The sequence below is a fragment of the Coturnix japonica genome, chromosome 12 (assembly GCF_001577835.2).
Source record: "Coturnix japonica isolate 7356 chromosome 12, Coturnix japonica 2.1, whole genome shotgun sequence".
Lineage (NCBI taxonomy): Eukaryota > Metazoa > Chordata > Aves > Galliformes > Phasianidae > Coturnix > Coturnix japonica.
In genome coordinates, this window is record NC_029527.1 from 10,638,698 (window position 1) to 10,658,048 (window position 19,351).

General features: G+C 45.7%; 1 protein-coding gene across 18 annotated transcripts in view; it reads right to left on the reverse strand.

Annotated features, from left to right (window-relative positions):
- The window catches only part of CADPS (calcium dependent secretion activator), a 168,919-nt gene that overhangs the window by 8,935 nt on the left and 140,633 nt on the right, over positions 1-19,351 (reverse strand). For all 18 annotated transcript variants that reach the window (XM_015875155.1, XM_032447316.1, XM_015875147.1 and 15 more), the window contains 5 exons: positions 18,597-18,744; positions 14,581-14,655; positions 13,584-13,667; positions 9,929-9,961; positions 7,539-7,646 (listed from right to left, as the gene is read on the reverse strand). In XM_015875155.1, the coding sequence (XP_015730641.1) occupies positions 7,539-7,646; positions 9,929-9,961; positions 13,584-13,667; positions 14,581-14,655; positions 18,597-18,744 (448 nt within the window). The remainder of the gene's footprint in view (positions 1-7,538; positions 7,647-9,928; positions 9,962-13,583; positions 13,668-14,580; positions 14,656-18,596; positions 18,745-19,351) is intronic.

Consider the following 19,351-nt stretch of genomic DNA (forward strand, 5'->3'; position numbering starts at 1 on the left):
GTTAGCGCTTGTTGATAATCATATATTGATTGTCAATCGCTAAGCCAAAAAGATTAGTGTAGTAAATACTATTATCTGAATGCCACAAGTGAAGTGCTCGCTTCCCTTCCCCGCTACTCCCTTTGTGAGGCGGTTTGAATCACTGGTTGTTATTTATACATTTTCTTTGATAAAACCAACTTGTGTGGCTGATTTTTTTAAGCCCTGCCTCATTAAGTGCATAATGGCATTTACGTGTGGGGCTCGCCGCTTTTTAGCCTTTCAGGCTTTAAGCTGATATTTCTCTCTCACAACCGTGTTTCAAAACTTCTGATGTTCACCAACAATTGGATACGCACCAATATTGTATAGATCAGATGCTCTCTCGCTATTGCCAAAGACCATGAAACAACACAACGGGATCTGCAAAGAGGAACCCGAGAGCTCCCTTCCTGCTGCTCAACCAGGCAGATCCTTGGGTTGCTCTTCCATCACACAGGATTCCTTATGTGCACACACTATTTAGGTATGTGAAACCACACAGAAGGGCACATATTTCATATAGCTCTACAGAACACAAATGCAAAGCTCTGAGGGGTCTCTGGGCAGCCCTCTTTTTGGCATTAGAAAGGTAATTTTCCCTCAAATTCATCTGTCTTTTCTTTGAGGAGATAAATCTACATTTTGGTAACAGGCGGTGTTGTGCAAATTGAGCTTCTCTGCACAGGTGAGACTTTGGGATGTGAGAATCCCCTGGGCCCCATCCGCTGCTCTCACAGTGCTCAGTAGTATTGGGGCAGTCGGTCCCCATGGGAGCATCAGCCAAAGCTCTATTAATCTCCACATTCAATCCACAGAGCTCAAGTAAAGAAGTGCCAACCAGTTGATATAAATCCCCAGAAACCTCAAAATCTTTTTTTTTTTTTTCCCTTTTAAAAATAGTATTTCTTCTCTAAAAACCTCACTCCTGTGCCTGGGGTCCCCCCATCACAAACTCACTAAATAAGCAGCTATACACCTTTTCCAGCCCTCCAGACCCCCCTCTGCCCCAACACCCCATGACACCACCGCTGTGGGTGCAGGGCTGCAGTTCCCACTGCCTTTCCCTCTACGCCCTATCCTTTAACAGGGAGATTTCATTCACACTGACTATGCAGCTATATGAGAGAGTTATTATTTGATTAATTAGTATTATTTAATAATGTCACAGTCCCAGCATTGCATAATAGGGTTAAGCTGCTAGCCAGAGCAACTCATCATCTGTCTAGGATGCAAATGGCATCACCGAATTTCATTACTATTATTTTTTTTCCTTCCCAAAAATAAACCACGCACATACACACACACACACACACAGAGAAAGAAACACACTTTGCATGATGTAAGAACTCTGCCTTCATCAGAGAGAGATTCAGAATGAAAGCAGAGCCGGGCACCCGGACTGGCACTGACCCTGGATGGGCTCTGGGTCAGACCCATGGTGGTTTCTGAGGATGGGGCATCTTTAGGGTGGGTGCTAAACACACAGCTCCTAAATGAAGGAGCATGGAAGCAGCTAAAGCAACACACAACCACTTCTGTACTGATCGCCTGTTCTCAAACACTTTTTTTTTTTAACCTCTAAAATATTCCCTGCTTATTTCCATTTTTTTTTTTTTTTTCTTTTCAAAAAAGAAATGAAGTTGACATGCTAAAATCTGAGCTCCTATATACGGAAGCTGGGTATAACGCCGTATCCACACAGTGCACTGCTTTTTTCCTGTCCCGATCGCAGCGCCTCACTGACGCAATGCAATCCTGATGCAAGGCTGATCGATGAGGTGCAGCCCAGCAATGCATGCTAAAGAATGTTTTAATTACACTTGATATTAGATTGAATTGGAAACCATCCCAAAATGGGCTGTGGGGAAATGAAGCTGAGTCCACTGCAGCCTACACAGTCTCCCTGGCAGCTCTGGGCTCCTTGTCTTTCATGCACCTCTTGCCCTATTCCTGTTAGGGCCACTCACTGCTATGGGGGAGCACACAATCCCACACCCTGAAACAAACGCTGCCCTCAAAGTGCCGCACGGATCAGGGCAGCACTGACCTTGGAGCAACAGAGCAATCAGGCTGCCTGCTTAGAATGATTAATGGAAAATCTCCTCTGGAAAAGAAATCAAATTAACTGTCTTCAACCAAATGTCTACTGGAACATGAAAAGCTGTTCTGATAAAGACATTTAGGAGGAAAAAAAACCCTTATGAGCATGTAAAATCCAGTGACAGATCTAGGACTTATTTTATTAAGAGTCTCCCTAAAATAAATTAAACATAGCCTACTTAAATGAACACTCCATGGGAGGACAAGGGCTGTCGGTGCAAGCAGATGCAAGGCCGCTCTCTGCACGTGCCCATAGAGCTCAGGGGTGGGAATGGAATGGGACAGGAATCAGCTCCTCTCATCCAGGTGCATGGGATGAAAAGGGCTCCCGAAGGAAAGGGCCCATCCATTATCCATCCACACGGATAATGGGCATCACCATTATGTCCCTTTCACTCCCAGAGGTGCAGGTATGGGTCCAAGGCTCTGCAGATCCACAGGGGACAAAAAGCACTCCTGGGGGTAGAGATGCCCAATCACCTTCATGGCACAACTTGTCCTTGGGGGAAAAAAAGACAGGCAAAAAGCAATGCAGAAGAAACAGCTCAGTGGAGGCCATATCAGGACAGGAGTGGGAGAGAGTCTGTGCCCTAATGAGCAGTCTTGCTGTGTGGGAGGGAGCGGGATGCTGTCTGTCCTGGGGAACACACTGCGTGCAGCTGCAGGCAGAGATGGGATGAGAGCTGAGCCCTGCATCCGTTCTTCCCTGATCCCACAACCCAAACTCCTATGAGTAATTTAACGCACCGCGAGTAGCGGCACTGACTCATGGCCTGACTGCTGGGTGAGAGATGGGGAGGGAAACGGGGGGGTGAGGAGGGCTCTGTTCTGGCATTTGGTTGCACTGCGTAAGGCTGACTGGGAAGAAATGCCACGGTCCTGCAAGCGCTGCTCGAAGGAGCTGCCAGCATCCAAGCAGGAACTGTGCATCCAAGCAGGAACTGCTGAAGTCCAGAGCTCTGATTTTAGGAAGACTCGCACAGTTCCCTGCATCCTTCCTGTTCACCACCCCTGGCACTCAGCAGCCAGCTCCCAGCAGACAGTCCTGAGCTGTGGCGTCAGCCTGGTGCTACTGCTGCACTCTTGGCTGGGAAAGCAAGTGTTCTTCCCCAGAAGATGTGACACCAGGACAGCACTGCTGCCTGCGGAACCAAAGAGCAAAGCTCTGCTCCTGCCTAAGCCCTGGGGATGGACCCTGGCCTAAGCCTGAGGCTGCTCCCCTGCTGGCCCTGCCTGGTCCCTCCTTTGTTGCTGCAGAGGACTCTGGTGACTGTCCCTTCTACGCTGTGCTGGGCAGAGGGCTGAGCAAGGCCCAGACCCTGCTGATGCAGAGGGAGGCTCATACTCATGTTTCAAGGGAAATGCTCTGTCTGGTGCCACAGACCTTCCAGCAAGCAGAACACGGTGACAGTGAAGTGGTAGAAGTGCCTCTGCACAGGGCAGCGCTGCCGCCTCCCGCACGGTATCACTACGTGATTAAGTGCTTACCAGACTTTTTGGTAAAGGCAACCTTCCTGATCTGATAACTGCCAAGGACAAGCCAAATATGCGGGGTCAATCCATGCACACTTAATCCCCAGAAGGCAGATTAAGTGTATAATTGACCCATATAATCCATGTATCATCTCCAGTGAAATGTTTTCCATGTCCGGTTTAGGCAGACGTGGGACCCATAAGAAAGCTATCAGAGGCACAGAATTACCATGGCAGTGGATTTCATCAAAGTCAGAGATGGCTTTTTAATCACTGATCTCAGGGACTGCTAGATTTAAGCAGATGAAGCGACGCTAAGCATATCTGCCTTAATCCTTATCTTCTACTCAGGCTGGTGTCTTCAAGAAGTACAAGGAGGAAAAAAATAAATTAATTTTTTTTTTTAGGTCCTTGCAATCTTAGAGGAGCTTCTCTGGGTGTTTTGATCTCTCATATCAAAAGCATGTTTTTGTTGGTGGGGTTTGTTGTTTTTTTTTTTTTTTGGTAAGATATTGCATTAATCATCAGAGAGAAAAATGCCATCTGCGCTATTCAGAGACTGCGGCGGGATGCTGGAAGTGGAGGATGGCGGGCGGCTCGCCGGCACTCGGAGCCTTTTGTCTATGTGATGCTCACCCGCGGCCGGGCAGGGAGTGCTCCTGCTCTGTGTCACAGCTGTGTGTACCAACTGATGAGGTTGGCACCCACACTGTCTACTTTTCAGCCATTCACCCTCTGCGTCACTTACGCTCTGGCGGGTTGAAATCTGTGTTGTGTGCACCTAAGGGCGCACAGACATGCACGCGTATAAGCAACTTCCACTGCAGCACAGCCCTTGCAAGCACAGCTCCAGTTGCCTTCAGAGAAAACCATGGGTGCATGAACTCCAGTCCTACAGAACATGAGTGCCCAGAGCTAAAGGGGAGCTGAATTCTGTGACTGGTCAAAGAATCCAAATCACCCTTAAATGCCCCCATTCTTCAGCTTCATCCCCATCTCTCTGGAAACAAGGATGTGGTTTTGGTGCTCCATCAGCACCAAACAGAGTTTGAGATCCCCCTGTGCTGCTACAAAGCATCGCAGCGGCTCAGTCCCAAAGCACACAGAACCTCGTGGAAGGGCTGCATGCCACAGTTCTATTCTTAAACTCCTCATCTACCAGTGCTCTGTACCAACGGGGCCTTATTACTGTGTTTTAGCTTTAAATGTTATCAAATTAGTGAGCCAGGCCAAGTAAATAAGTCATGTTACTCTGCAGTAAACAGCACTGCCAAAAAGCTAGTTAGGTTTTGATTACCAGCAGAACTCCACGATCAATCTGTTCGTTCAATGATCCCAAGAATACAGATTTTTTAAAATTAAGACGATGACTCTATTTTGGGGGAAAAAAAAACACACCACCCAACCCTGACTAATTTGCAGAATGAAGAGGATTACTGCACAGACCACACAGAAATATTGCAATAATCTCCCACAAACACCAACATCAATATCCCCCGAACAGTACAGTCCCATACTGCAGTACAGAAGGAGTGGTGAAGGGAGAGCTGGCTTTGGAGCTAAGAAATAGTATAAAATGCCCAAAGCCATGAATAAACCCAGCTTGTGGTGGGAGATGGCACCCTGCAGCCTCTGCTAAGGGGAGAAAACAAAGAGGGAAATGAATGGAAATGCTGGGCAGAGCTGCAAGGAGATGGGGCAACTGGGAACAACACAGGGTTGCAAACCCCACTGAGTGTGCAGGAGTCAACCTCACACCATGCAATGCTGCTCTTCCACTGCTCAAAGCCAAAAAAAAAAAACACCCAAAAGACATAGGTCTTTTCTTTAATGGCACAGACAAGCAGCTGAGCCCTATACTGCAGTCAGAGGGGTCTACCCACCACTGGCACTTCACTGTTGCCTGGCAGCCCAAAGTAGGGCTCACCTGGTTGGTGCAAGCACTGAGCTCACTGAGGAGACAGCTTCCAAAGTGCTAATAATCTCACTGCTCAGAGGAACCCCCACACCAAGCATTGCTCCACAACTGCATCGGAGGGAGCAAGAACAAAACCAGGCCCAAGTCCAATTCAGCACCACAAAGACCATTTGTGGCTATCCCTCTATCTTAAGAAAAAAGACAGCTCACACCTACCACTGCTTTGGGAAACAGGACCAGCAGAGCCTGAGGACCCTTTGTTTCTGCTGGGCTCCTTACTAGCTCTGTCCCTTCCCTCCGTGCCAACCTCAGCCCAAAGCACATCGCGTGGGTGTCCCACCTTGAGGTTACCACCCTCCAAAGGGAGCAGGGAGACTCGTGGGAAGAAGAGAAGGAAGGAAAGATTCTGCACTTCTTGCTTTCCACCAAGGTAGCTGCTCTTTTTGGTTGTTGTCACTGTTAATTTGTTTAAAACACGGCTTGGTAAAACTAAGTACGAACGGATCAAACTGAAATCAATATTTGTGCTAATTACAGCTTTTGGAAAATTGGAAATAATGGCCCAAAGGGTATAAACACACCAACTGTGAATCATAGGGAAACGATGAGGGAAAAGGCAGTGTGGGCATTAAAAAGAACAGTCCAGATGAGCTCTGGAAATCTAACTGCTCGTGGAATGCATTTCCCCACAAGCGAGCAGTGCACTCGCAAGGCCTGCTGCAGATGGAAGCGACAGGCTTTTGTTTTTGTGGCTTGTTTTTGATCCTCCCCGTGCCTGCTCGATGGGCTGTGCTCTGCGCGGGGCCGGCAGCAGCGGTGTGCTCCGTGCATGAATGAGGCGTTCTCAGTGGATATGGGTCATGCTAGTAGATGTACACAGTAAGATTATTTGACTCTAATTCATGCCACTTGATATAATGTGATAAAACATTTGACATGAGAGATAAGTTCCATTTTAATCTGGGAGGGCACAGGGGAAAGAAAGAGGGGGAATTAAGAAGGAGGAAGAGGTTTCCAAGGGAAAGAAAATGCGCAGAAAGAGAGAAATCGAGTAAAGGAGGAGGTTGGCTGGAAGGAAAGCAGATTTCCCTACACACTGAGGAAGCAAACGAGCGAGTAGAGAAAGCAAGTCAGATTGTTACAGTGCCAGAGCTGGGAGCTGGAGATGGCACTGCTGAGAGAGGGGAGGGAGGAGAGGGGAACAGAAGCTGCTTCAAACAGAAATCGCTGTATGGACAAATACCCTAGAGGAGACTGAGACACTAATGCTACAGGCTGGCCATTAGCAGAAAACCTTTGCTATAGAACAGCTAGGAGGACAGAAAGGCTGTAACACAACAGTAGCAGCAGAAACATACATTGGTTAACATGCATCCAAACCCAAAACAAATGGGCACCACAGGTCACTGTTCTCTCACAGGCCAATGCATTTATCCCGTGCAATAAGAGAAAATCCCAAACATCTGGGTCAGCCTCCTGCTATGCTGCTGAGACCACAGAAACTATGTCTGAACCTGATCTCTGTGTCAGGCACCATATAATGGAGCTTCGCAATGTCCACTCCAAACCAGCAGTGTGCTGGTTACCCTTATAAATGAAAATCTGGTACACATGATTTGCTGCCAGTTTTGGAGAGCTCGTCAGTGACAGACACTGTGAGTTGTGCACAGGAGATATAGATGGCCCTCAGCAAATGAGCTCCAATTTTCACATTGAGAACAATGACCGAAATGTGCCGTTACAGAGAGATTTTCCACAAGCTTAAATATAGTCAGGGCTCTCTTAGAAGATGCTGTTCCCTTGAAATCCAGGCACAGACAGACCAAGACACAGTACATTAGAGTAGAGATTTAAAGCAGGCAGAGAGCAGATACGAGCCTTAGTCAGAAAGAAAGGAAGGATTTATTTATTTTTTAAAGCTATAACCAATAAATTTTCTCAAAATGTGACTTATCCTCCTGTCTTATTTTGTCACATTTTGGGTCTCTCCTGCTTGGTGTCCAAGGAGGAGAAGGCATTTACTTACATCAAATAACCTTTCTATATACATCTCCTCATTGACCTTATCACGCAGGACATCCTGAGAGTGGCGGACAAATGTCACATAGGCATCAGCAACATCCATCCCCGGCTTCTGCATGGGGAGAGAAGAGAGAGAGAGAAAACCATGAATACAGCACAGGAGCCGCTCCTCCACGTACCCTCAGCACTGCCTCTCTTCCTCTGTCTCTCTCCTGCCGTCCTCGTGCAATTCACCCCTTCCTTACCTGCTGTGATGGGGATGGGGACAGCGTGCCCATGCCAGCACAGAGCCGTGCAATGACACCAGACAGGGATAAGAGCATTTCCCTAAGGAAAATGGGAACTGAGGCCAGTGGTGGGGGAAATACTTTAAGAAACAATAATCCTGAGTTCACATCGCTTGATAGATTGAAATCCAACTTACCTCAAAGGAAAGCCATTAAAATGCTGTAACACGACTCATTACAAGAGCTGCCACAAAATCTTAAATTTCCATGGCACACTGTAAGTTTGTTAATAAGTAGTGTCATTAGTTGCCATTACTGTGATTTACCTCAGATCACAGAGTATCATTTCTCTGCAAGATACGATTGTCAGCCGCTGCAAATTGAAGTTAGTTAACACATCTGTGTAATTTCCAGGGTGAAAATGAGGACAGTTTGGAAAGCAGTAGGAAGGGAGTTTTTCAATACAAAGCAAACAATTATCAAGCGAAGGGCCAGCGCTGGGCCCTTGGGAAGCTGGTAACATTTCTTAACACCTACTGAAACAATGACAAGGTATTAATTTGAAAAACAATGAGGACAAACAAATGTGGCAGTAGTCAAGTGTTACACTTTCAAGCAATTTTCAGCGGGCTGATCGTGGAAGGTGGCACTGAAGGCATTGCTTTGTGTCCGGCAATAGCAGCAGTGCCTGCCAAGCTAGATTTAACTGGTGGGTATCTGTTCAACCACGCCGTTTCCCCTCTTTCCCCTACAACAGGGACATGAAGCAGCATGGTGGTGCTGGCTGGCAGTGGGGTGGGAGTTGTGTGGGGCTGGCTGCTGATTTTGTCAGAACCAGTGTAAACATTCGAGTGAGCAAGTGGGAGAGAACCGCCGTCGGTGTGGGAGAGACCACATGGACTTGACATCATCTCCTATGTTGGGTGCCCCAGGGAACAGTTCTATGCTCAGACTTGTGGTGACTAATATTAAAATGCGCCTGAGTGACAAGGAGTGTCAAATAAAGGATCTCCACATTTGCTAGGATATGAACAACATATTCTGGGCCCCTCCCTCCAATGCTCTCAGTAACTTGTTTCTACTGCTCAAAGAGAACAAGATGCAGATGTCTGTGCTGGGACATCTCAAAGCAAACAAGAGCTCTTGGTGTTCCAGAGCTTGTCTTCTCCATGCTGGACTAAAGGTGCAGTCACTTCACTGGAAAAGTCTATCTACTGTGGGAGAGAGAGCTCAGAAGATGCAGCCCAAGATGCAAAATAGATTTGTCACCTTGTCATACGAGAAATGCAGCCCAACTGCATCCATACAAGACCCCTGCCCACTACACGTGCAGGTCACCAAACTCAACCGAATCACTCCTGACATGTGCCAACCAGACGGACCGAAGCAGGATTTATGTGCTCTATTAAGGACTGATCTTCATTTGTAATCACCCCTCTGCCTATAACATAACAGTAACTCCCTATTCCATCCAACATTCACAAATGTTACTTCAACTCCAATTCAATGTTTGTTTCTGGCAAGTTAAGCGCTCCAAGAACACCAAGGTCTCTTTGCCTTACGAATCAAAGTCTAATCAGAGCTGATGATACAGAATTTTTCTATACCAATCACAGAAAAAAGAAGTAATAAATGATTTTCATTAACAATTTCCCAAACACATGTTGTTAGATCACCACCATTTCCCAAAATTAATAATAGAGTCATTTCCTTTTCTAATAGAGAGAAATAAACCAACCATTAGAAGAACACAAATAAAATAGATTAGCTAATGTGTTAGACATGTGTTGGCTCAGTTCTAACATGTCTGGACCTTTTTGTTTGGAAATTGTTCTGTATTTGCACAAGTCCAAATGAAGAATTAACAGAATGCACCGCTCCAGCTTTTATTTTCTACTATTTTCTTTTTCTTTTTTTAATTATTAATGTGATTCGAGCCAATTGCATAACGGTGGTGCCTTTTGGACACCACCTGCAAAGGAGTGCCTAAAGAGCCTCACAGGTCTCTGTAAGAGGGTAAGTGGAGACATTCTTTCCAGTTCAAATGTTAGAAGTGTGAGGGCCAATGGTTCAACCCTGGCTGTTAATGTGCCACATGGGTTGCTACACACGCCATAAAACAAAGCACAAAGCAAATTACTATACAAGTTGTTTAAATTGTGCTTACGGGTACATCCACGTATTTGGAAGCAGCCTTCACCTGTAAAAGGAACAAGAACAGAGTCACTATTGGTACGCTTTCAGGCTTTTCCTTTGAACTGCTGCAATGTGATGCAGCGCTGAGCAGGGGGAAAAGGATGACAAAAATTATGTTTCCCACCTAAAATAACAGGGAAGAGTGGTGTTTTTGTCACTGTTTGGGGCATGCACCTTCCCTGCTCTACAGGCTCTAATAGCAACAGATGAGTGTGGGCGCTGTGCTTCTCCCTCCTCTCCTTAAGCGAGCAGCAGAAGATGGGGTTCACCAGGACACACTGTTACTGCCCTGGGGTGGCCTTGTTCCACACTCAGCGCCATGTATCTCTATGACTGTCCCCATGGGAGCTGTGCCTAAGGGTGCAGGGGTGGCCCCAATGAGCACCACGTCTCTTTTGCAGGATGGCACAGCCATGGGCTCCAACACAAGCACTGTGCCCTCATGCATCCCACCTTGCAACTGGGGTGCTCTGGCACCAGAACAGCACCCTAAAGCCTCTCAGCCTCCTGATCATTGTCAGCAGCATGAGGATACCTGATGACCTTTTTTCTCCCCTTTTTAAAGATGCTATTTTCTGGAGGGTACTGCAGGGAGGACCCTGCACTCTGAGGTGTCCTTGTGAGCCTTTCAGACCCCAAATGCGGTTGCCTGTTGCCTGGCACACGTGGCAGGGTGTCCCCAAAGGCCGGGTCCAACTTTTCCAACTGAGCAGCTCCCAGCTGGCCAGAGAGACCCTTTCACCACTGCAGCATAAGGCACCGTGTCTAGAAAGTGTCTAGCTGGGATTTTCCACAACACTTCTGCTTTTAATTAGGGTAAGCATTGCCGGCCATCTTTGTTTGGGTGTAAAAGCTCACCTGCTTTTAAATATTTCTAAAGCTACCATTAAAACAGCCTAAATATAACACGCACACAGTTGCATCTTGGGATGAATAAATTATGTGTCCCGAATGAGAGAATGAATGTATGTGTGAGACAGAATGTGAGAGTGGGTGGAAGTACTCATATGGTGTGTGTGGGGGGTGCATAATTAAGCACAATGAGGCGATACAAAAGACCAGACTGGTGGTAATTACTGAGGTGAACGCTGCAAGCACTCGCAGTGCCTGGGCAGCAGGTGCAGGGAGGGCAGGAGGGGCTATGGGGCCATCCCCAGTGCTGGCTCCTGGGGGCAGAGAGGGATGGAGGGGCATGGGGTAAGTCCCAGCCATGTGTTGCCAAGCAAGTGGCAAAACAGGGAGCTGGTGGTTTTCAAGTGGCACGAGGGTTTAGTGGACACGGCAGTGATGGGTTGATGGTTGAACTATCTGATCTTAGAGGTCTTTTCCAACCTAAATGATTCTATGACTCTATACAACTTGTGCCAAGCACTGGCTCCCTGAGAAGAGGTGATGCTCATCTCACTCACAGGTATGCCTGCTCCCAGCAGCTGCCTGGGCACTTCATCCTAGAGCTGCTTTTATCCCCACTGCTCCTTCCTGGGGCAGCCAGGGGAAACCTGGATCGAAGCGCTGCTGGGCCCAGTTCAGTACCACCGCCTCTCCTTCCCCCAAGCCAAGAGGCAGCAAGAATAGCTCAGGCAGCTTCCTGCCATCCCCCCCCTCCACCCACAACAAAACTGAGCTTCTTCTCCTGCCCACTCCCCTTTAATCAGAATAATTACTTGTTTTTCTTTGAACTCAGATTTGGCTACATTCAGTGAGATTTCCAAACTGCCGGATGTTGTGTGATTTTTGCTAGGCTGCCGTTTTTCACAAATGATGTGACTTTGCCATGAAACGTCTCAGTTTACCATACAATTTTTGTGCAGAACAAAAATAAGATCTTTTACTTCTGTCTCCCTCGGGTAATATGCAGTCTTTAGTTTTAATTACCGTAGGTGTAATTCTCCGCCTACGGAGGCCATCCAGATTAAAGGGAATTTTAGCAGCTGTCATTCCTGTGACTCAGTGGAGCTTCACATGCAGACACCCATCCAGGGCCTGGGCTGCTGCTGAGATGCACTTGAATGTAGCAACACACAGAAATAAAATTAAAAAGAAAAAAAAAAGTCTGGCCAAATTTAGAAGGGTATTTTCCCCTCAAAGTGCTCCGTGAGGGGAAGTGGCTACTGAGAATTTATTAGGACAACAGATGCATTAATTTTATCTCGAATTTCGAGGCAAGAATTGGAAATGAGGAGAGCCTACTAGGTGATAAAACTGTCTGTCACAAGACCCCTGGTTACATGCCACTTGCCGAGAGCCTGGAAAACACGCGCTGAAAGAAGTCAGGAGAAGGGGGTGGGAGTCTAATGCTTCCTAGATCTCAGCGGCTTGGACCATAACACTTTGTTGTATTTGTTCAGACAGGGAAAACGTGGGAGGTGGTGCAATCATGCTGTAACAAGAGAGAATTTCTGTATTTAGCCCTGCAAAAGCTAAACACAGAGAGTTGCAGGGAGTGGAGATGCTCCGCACAGGCTTCCCAAGCACAGTGCTGAAGAGGTCAAGGCTGTCCCTCAGCCTCTCCTTAACCAGCACACACAGCAAACACTGGGACCAAGTGAGAGCTGTTCCCTGCCCAGTTGCCCTGCCCCTCTGCAGTGTCTCTTGCTCCTTGCTGGGACCCAGGGGAGACATTATGGCTCTCTACAACTCCCTGAAAGGAAGTGAAGGGGAGGTGGGGTTCAGCCTCTTCTCTCAGGTAGCTACAGAACGTGAGGTGATGGCCTTCAGTTGTGCCACGAGATGTTTCAGTTGGATAGTAAGAAAAAATCAGTCTCATAAAGAGTGGTGAGACATTGGAACAGGCTGCCCAGGGAGGTGGTGGACTCACAATATAGACCTGGGGGTATATGGGAATTTCAATGCAACTTTCCAAGCAACCCCACACACTCTCCATTATCAGCCCAGATGAGAGAAAAAAAGTGCTGTTGTAAATTCTGTAGCCCTGCACTTTCAGAAGACCTTTGGAAATCAGCTACTATCTGTTTGCCTTAAAAAGCTGTCCCAAACCCTTTCTGGAATGCAGTTCAGATTGCTAAATACTTGAGGATACTGAGGCCAGTTTTGCCTAGATTCTTGTCCAGTATATTTCTAGTAAATACACAATGTGATGAGCTGTGGATTGCATCTGCAGTGCTGGGGTGAAACATGATATCAGAGGCTCCTTATCCATAACCTTATGGGTAGGGTATTTCCCCATATCTCTTCTAGAAAGAAAAATGGCACTCCCTAGAATTCCTTTATTTAGTTTCTTAAAATGCTCACTGTTATGTCTAGAAGAATAAAAGCCACAAACCTCATTCACATGAGATGGCAATGAAGCAACTTCTTTAACTAGGGAACTTGGATTTACAGTGCAGCTTCATACGCTTCCTCAACAGAATGAATTCCACCAACCTGAATGATAACTGATCGTATCTTTACACGATGCTACAAATGATGACCTATGCTTTTCAGGCATCCAAGTACTGAACACAAGGTTTGTCTGCTCATGGGGAAATTTCAAGAGTCCAAGTATCACAGAATGGCACAATTATTATGTAGCTGACCTAGTCCTGGGAGAGCAGGAGATTAAGGAAAAACCCCCAAAAACAACAACAAAAAGCCAACAAAGAATGGAAGATACAGTCTGTACTTACAGTAAATGACAGGAAAGAAGAAAACAAAGTTCCTTCATCGTATCTAGACAGTTTGGCCAAGACTCCTTCCAAAATGGTGACAAACTACAAACACAAAAAACACAGTGATTATTTTCAATAATTGAACAAGGGTGTACAAATCAGGTTTGGCTTTAGAGAAGCCACTGGAGCTCTCAGCATTGCCAAAGGGATGGACAACGTGGCCTCGCACATGGGGCCATGGGACGTGGGGATGGGATGTGGGCGCAGTGTGGCATGTGGCAACCAGCACAGCCTCTGCTAGGGAAGAAGCTGGTGGTCCTTGCTCCAGTACACAGTGTCAAGCATGCAGCTAGATGGCTGTTCTTGTGGAAGAATCCAACTGGCATATGTTTAAAGGTCTCCACTGTATAATAGGGATGACTTGTTCTCAGAAAGTTTGAAACTACAGGAAAAAACACCCTGCCATCTTCCTCCCTACCTCCCAGCACCCCGTGTGTTAGCACAGCACACCAGACCTACACAACACTCCTTGGGAAATGCTGGCAGCCGATCTAGAGGAGCTGAGTCTGATAAAAAACACAATTTCCAAACAATGAAACCTGACATTTGGGAATGCATTTCCCACTACTGTTGCCTCTAAATTACTTTCTTAGGAAAGCATATGGTGATCTTGGGTCCCTATGGTGATCACAGGGGCGGTGACCAGCCTGAGTGACACCCAATGTCTACACAGCTGTGCCACCCAACTGCATGGGCTGATGCTGGTACCCCACAGATAGAAATTCCATTATTTAAGACCACTTCTGGGCTAGTACGCCAATCCTGCTAACAGTGTAATGCAACTCATGCAGTTCCTAATCATCAAAGAGTCACTATGAAAGGCTGGGGAGATTTATGATCTTTCCTGTGAAAAACAAGAAGCCAATTCAACGTCTTAATGTGTCAGATTTTAATGGAAACACATATTAAAAAGCATTGTTAGCAGTGAATCACTTCACCTGAAGCTGAAGGTTACCTTTGCCACTAGGAGTGTTATCATTTCTTTGACAGTTTCCTCAATTAGTTCATCTATTTTTGAATGGTACTGGTGCTAAAGAAAAATAAAAGAAAAGGTGGAGGAAAATATTAGCATTGATCATAGGCAAGAGCTTTATGGTCACCAGTCTCTTCCTGAGATAAACATTGCAGCAGTATTAGCCTGAAGAACTATGCAGCTGATTCTCATGTGCCCTACTACAGTGGCCTGTGATTATTTACAATTAGAGACATTGAATCCAGGCAAATCCTCCATCAGTTTGTGGAATATGGGCAACCCTTCCCTCCTCTGCATGTCTGCAGTTCCAGGAGCCACAGCTACACAAGGGAGGGGAGGCTTTGCCATGACTGGGAGTTTTCAATGGGCTGAACCACCGAGGTGGTGCTCTGCAGTCTACTTCAGCAAAGCACTGTGTGTGATGTGTCAGGTTCAGCAGGTACAAAGTTAAAACAAAGCACTTGTCCAAATGCTGTTCTCAGTGACTCTAAACAGATTTTAAAGAAACCCAGCAAATGGAGACTATTTTTTTTTTCTCATGCAAAAGATGGCACCAAGTGCAGAGCTTTGTGCACCAGCAGCCCTGCAGCTCACCTCGGCACTGGTGACCACAGCCACTGCTTGCAGCAGCTCTGTGTCTGTCTGCAGCCCAAATTCTGCACATGCCAAACCTTCCTCAGCTTGGGAGCTCTGCTGCAATCAGCTGCAATATGGCTAGAATAGGTACTAAAATACAGTCTTCCACTAATTTAGAAAAGACCTGTTTCCAATACAAGATTTAATTAGTGAAAACATACAGTATATTCTTATTTTCAATGGACTGAGAAAATGCTGATTATGACTGCTTTCCAACACAAAACATTTGATTTTTCAGTCAAACATTTCAAGCATTGGTGCTAGTCACTATATTCATTACCACTTGGCATTAATATTGTTTTAAAATGTTAACATCAAATCACATTGAAAGAGACAAATCTGCTTTAAATACTAATCAGACTTTGGGAACGAAGACTGTGAGGGCTTTACAAATGCTAGATGCTGGTCTCAATGTCTGTCAGCAGTCTGAACTGCTCTACTGTTCCTTTTTTTTCCTGTCTGTGACAACAACGTATTAACATGGGAATTTAGAACGAAGAAAAGAAGTCGGACACACTTACCCACTCTTTAGCAAACTTTTCAGATGGTTGGGGACAGAAATAAGGAGAAAAGTGCAAAAAGACAGGAAAAAGAAAATATGAAGATAAATGACAAATAAAAATCAAATCAACAAAAAACAACAAAGGACCTTTTAGATGTGGTTATGATAACAGCGTCATGCACAGCAACAGAAACAGTTACTGGGGAAAACAAAATGTGAACAAAACCTTCCACTGCAATGTCAGAGATTCCTGCCTGTAGTGTTTGCAGCAAGTACAACAGGACATGAACTATCTGCTGACAGTCCCCTATGGGCTGTCCAACAGCAGGGCAGGGGTCTGTGGTGCTGCCTACATGCCCACTGGGGCAGGGCAGGCTGCTCCCACCTAAACATAAACCAACAAGCAGTGTTTGCATTTGGAGATTCCATTTCAACGTCGAGACATATAACGAGTCCCTTGTAGCAGTCACAGTTGCCTATGATTCAAGTATTTAATGCAGTTAGGCCCTATCAGCTTGAAGATGGACCTGGCACAGCTGACACAGCTGGAGACCTGGCTGTAGGCTGAGAGGGACTGGGAAGAGCTGGATATGGGTGAGAGCTGCTGATGTCCTCAACACACAAGGTCAGGACTTGCTAAGGAAGATGCTAAAGGAGCTTAGTGTATATTGGGCTTATCTTCCTCACCATGTTTTCTTTCTGGAACTGAATTTTGTGTGTGTATTGAAGATCTTTGGCTGACTTCTCAAGAAGGAAACTGCAGGTGGTCTGATTGGGAAGGTGAGCAGGAGAGAAAGAAAAGAACAAGAACAGCTGGAGGGCTGCCAGGGCTCTGGAGATGGAGGAGAAATGAAGGAGGTGTGGGAGATGGCTGGTGGAAGAAGGGCTCAGCACCAAGGTGGTCAGATGAAATGTGATGGCACCAGCCTGCACCTCTCCATCCCCAGAAAAGGATGCTTAAAAAAGCAAATAAGAGCACTAATGGAACAGAAATGCAGCTCTGAGAGCTGGAGTGGGCCCTAGGCAAATCCAGAGGCAGTGTCCAAAGGGGTTGGACCACACCTTCCCATTAGGACGCAAAATCTGGATCAGCCCCTGTGCTGGCAACTGATAAGTGACACCCAGAACAGTGTTCAGAGATAGCTGGCTCCTAAACCAGCCTTCCTAACAGCTCCCTCTGCATTACCTAGGAAAACACCTGAGGTTAAAGATCACCCAACTGGTTTGCTTTGCTCAGCTCAGCCACTGCTGCTGGCGGAGTTCACTGAGGCTTTCTATTAGCTCTATTATTACAATCCGTAATCAGTGCACTACAATGATTCAACTTGACTTTATGTGATGAGTATCTTGCCTTGTCATGTAACAGATTGTGTGTACGTTGTATTTCTCTAAGGACCATCTGACCTTAGATATTAAATAGAAACATACTAGACCAACTGAGAAACATTTAATACATACATTTATCCCCTTAGATGTATTAAAAATTCAGAGGAAAAATAAATATTTAAGATGGTAAAGTATGTTTACCAAATGTTTTAACAGCTGCCTTTAGAGACAAGGAAATGGAAATGAAATGATGGGTGTTTGTTTCACAGGGTAATGCTCTCAAAATGCATTCAAGTATCTGATAAAGTGAGCGGAATTGAAGGTGAGCTTCAGAGAAAGGCCACGGAGTGGGAGGAAGCCCCAGAATGAGGGCATAAAGTGCACCAAGTCTGCCTGCCCATGTACAGTACTAACAAGGAAAAACCAGAAGGCTGTTCCACGCCAAAATGTCATCCCAATAAAGACCCTAAAACATCTGTTCCATTGTTACCACTGAGACTGGGAGAGCAGTGGAAGCATTTTGCCCCTTTGCCCAAAAGCAGAGCTCTGTTCCTTTACCATGACCCCTGCCTTGTAGAAGCACCTCAACCTGCAGCTTCAGGAAGGGGAGGTAGCGGTAGCCAAAATGAAAAGCAAACTGATGGGGTGTAGAAACACACATTAAAAGGAAGAAAAGAAAAAGGGAGAGTGTACACCATCCTGCAGCCCTACATGGCAACTTATGCACTGCTAATTTACATCTGCTTTGCAGGTCTCTTAATTCTGCTGTTAAAACCTCTTACCCCTGCAAGTGCTGCTTGCCACAGGTTCAGTGCTGCCATGCCCAACACCTCCTGCAGCAGCTCAGGCAGATCTGTAATTACTGAGCATTACATGTGAGCAGGGGAAGATGCAGATTAAGTCCTGGTCATGCTATAATAAAGAGGCAGTTGTGCCATGCAAACACTTCATCTGGAGATTTTATGAATGCAAGGAGCTTGCATTCAAGCTATTGGAATGAGTTTGATCTCCAAAACGTCCCCATTAACAACCAGTCATGAAAAAAAATAGAAATCCAGGATCTTGCTGGTTACAGCCTGTATTCAAGGAAGTCACAACCAATGGAATTTCAGTCTACTTAAGTAAGTTCTTATTTCTTTTTCCATTCAAGAGTCTTGGCAACGACTTGGCACTGTTGTTTTCCGTGTGTTTGTGTCCAGAAAACAGCCATACACAGAAGTCTGTTGCTGATACCTGGCTCCAAAATGGGGTTAATCATTTAATACATATGGTCGTCTCACACTAAGCAAGCTTCAGAGGTACCTTATGCCCACCACAGTCCTTTCAAAAAAATCATTCCGAAGAGACTGGGATTCTGAGTGTATAAATTTATCAGATTTATCTGGTAGCAACGCCCTGCATATTCATCTGCACCCTCTATACGGAAGGCTAAATCCACAACTGATAACACATCTCTGAACCCAGCACAACAGGAGACAGGAAATTTCATTACGTTGCCTTTAAAAGCTGTGAAAAGAAGAACCTGCATTTTTACCTCCTGGCCCATTTCCATGCTGCAAAGCTTTGTTGACTGAGCTTTGGCATCTACCATGACATTAAACATGGTGCATATTGATTGAGGGACTCGGAAATCTGTTGATCGGCTGGTTTTCTGCAGTTTTACTTCAAATGCAATCCTGGTTCTGTTAAGGAAAGCAGAAAAAGATTCTTCAGTTTCTTTTTAAAATCCTGAAGCTGGTAACAATGTGAAACACAAGGCTTAGAAGAGTTCAACAAAACAGAAAGCTGAGTGCTACTGGGAGCGTTACAGTACAATCCTTACAAATGTGCTTTTACTAAAAGTGATTTTCCAGTTTAAAAAGAAACACACTCCCCAGAATACACACTATTTATAAAGTGTGCAACGGTTTCAGAGACACCATGACTTTCTCATGCTTGATAAACAGTGTGATGATGCTACAAGCAGCAGTGTCAGCGTACACCTATCATTTGGATGCATTAGCTGATTTACAACCACAAATAGCAAGCCTGCTGCATTAAAGGAAGCTACTATTGCTTGATGATATCTACTACAATATATCTACTATCTTCTTCATTGCTTGACTGAAAGTACACTGTCGGATCATTATGGTTTTGGGTCTGCATGACTTTCATTGCTTACCAAAACTTCCTAGGCAACTCAAAGTTCATCAAAGTGATCAACCCGAGAACAGAATCATAGAATCACAGAATGGGCTGGGTTGAAAAGAACCACAATGATCATCCAGTTCCAACCCCCTGCTACATGCA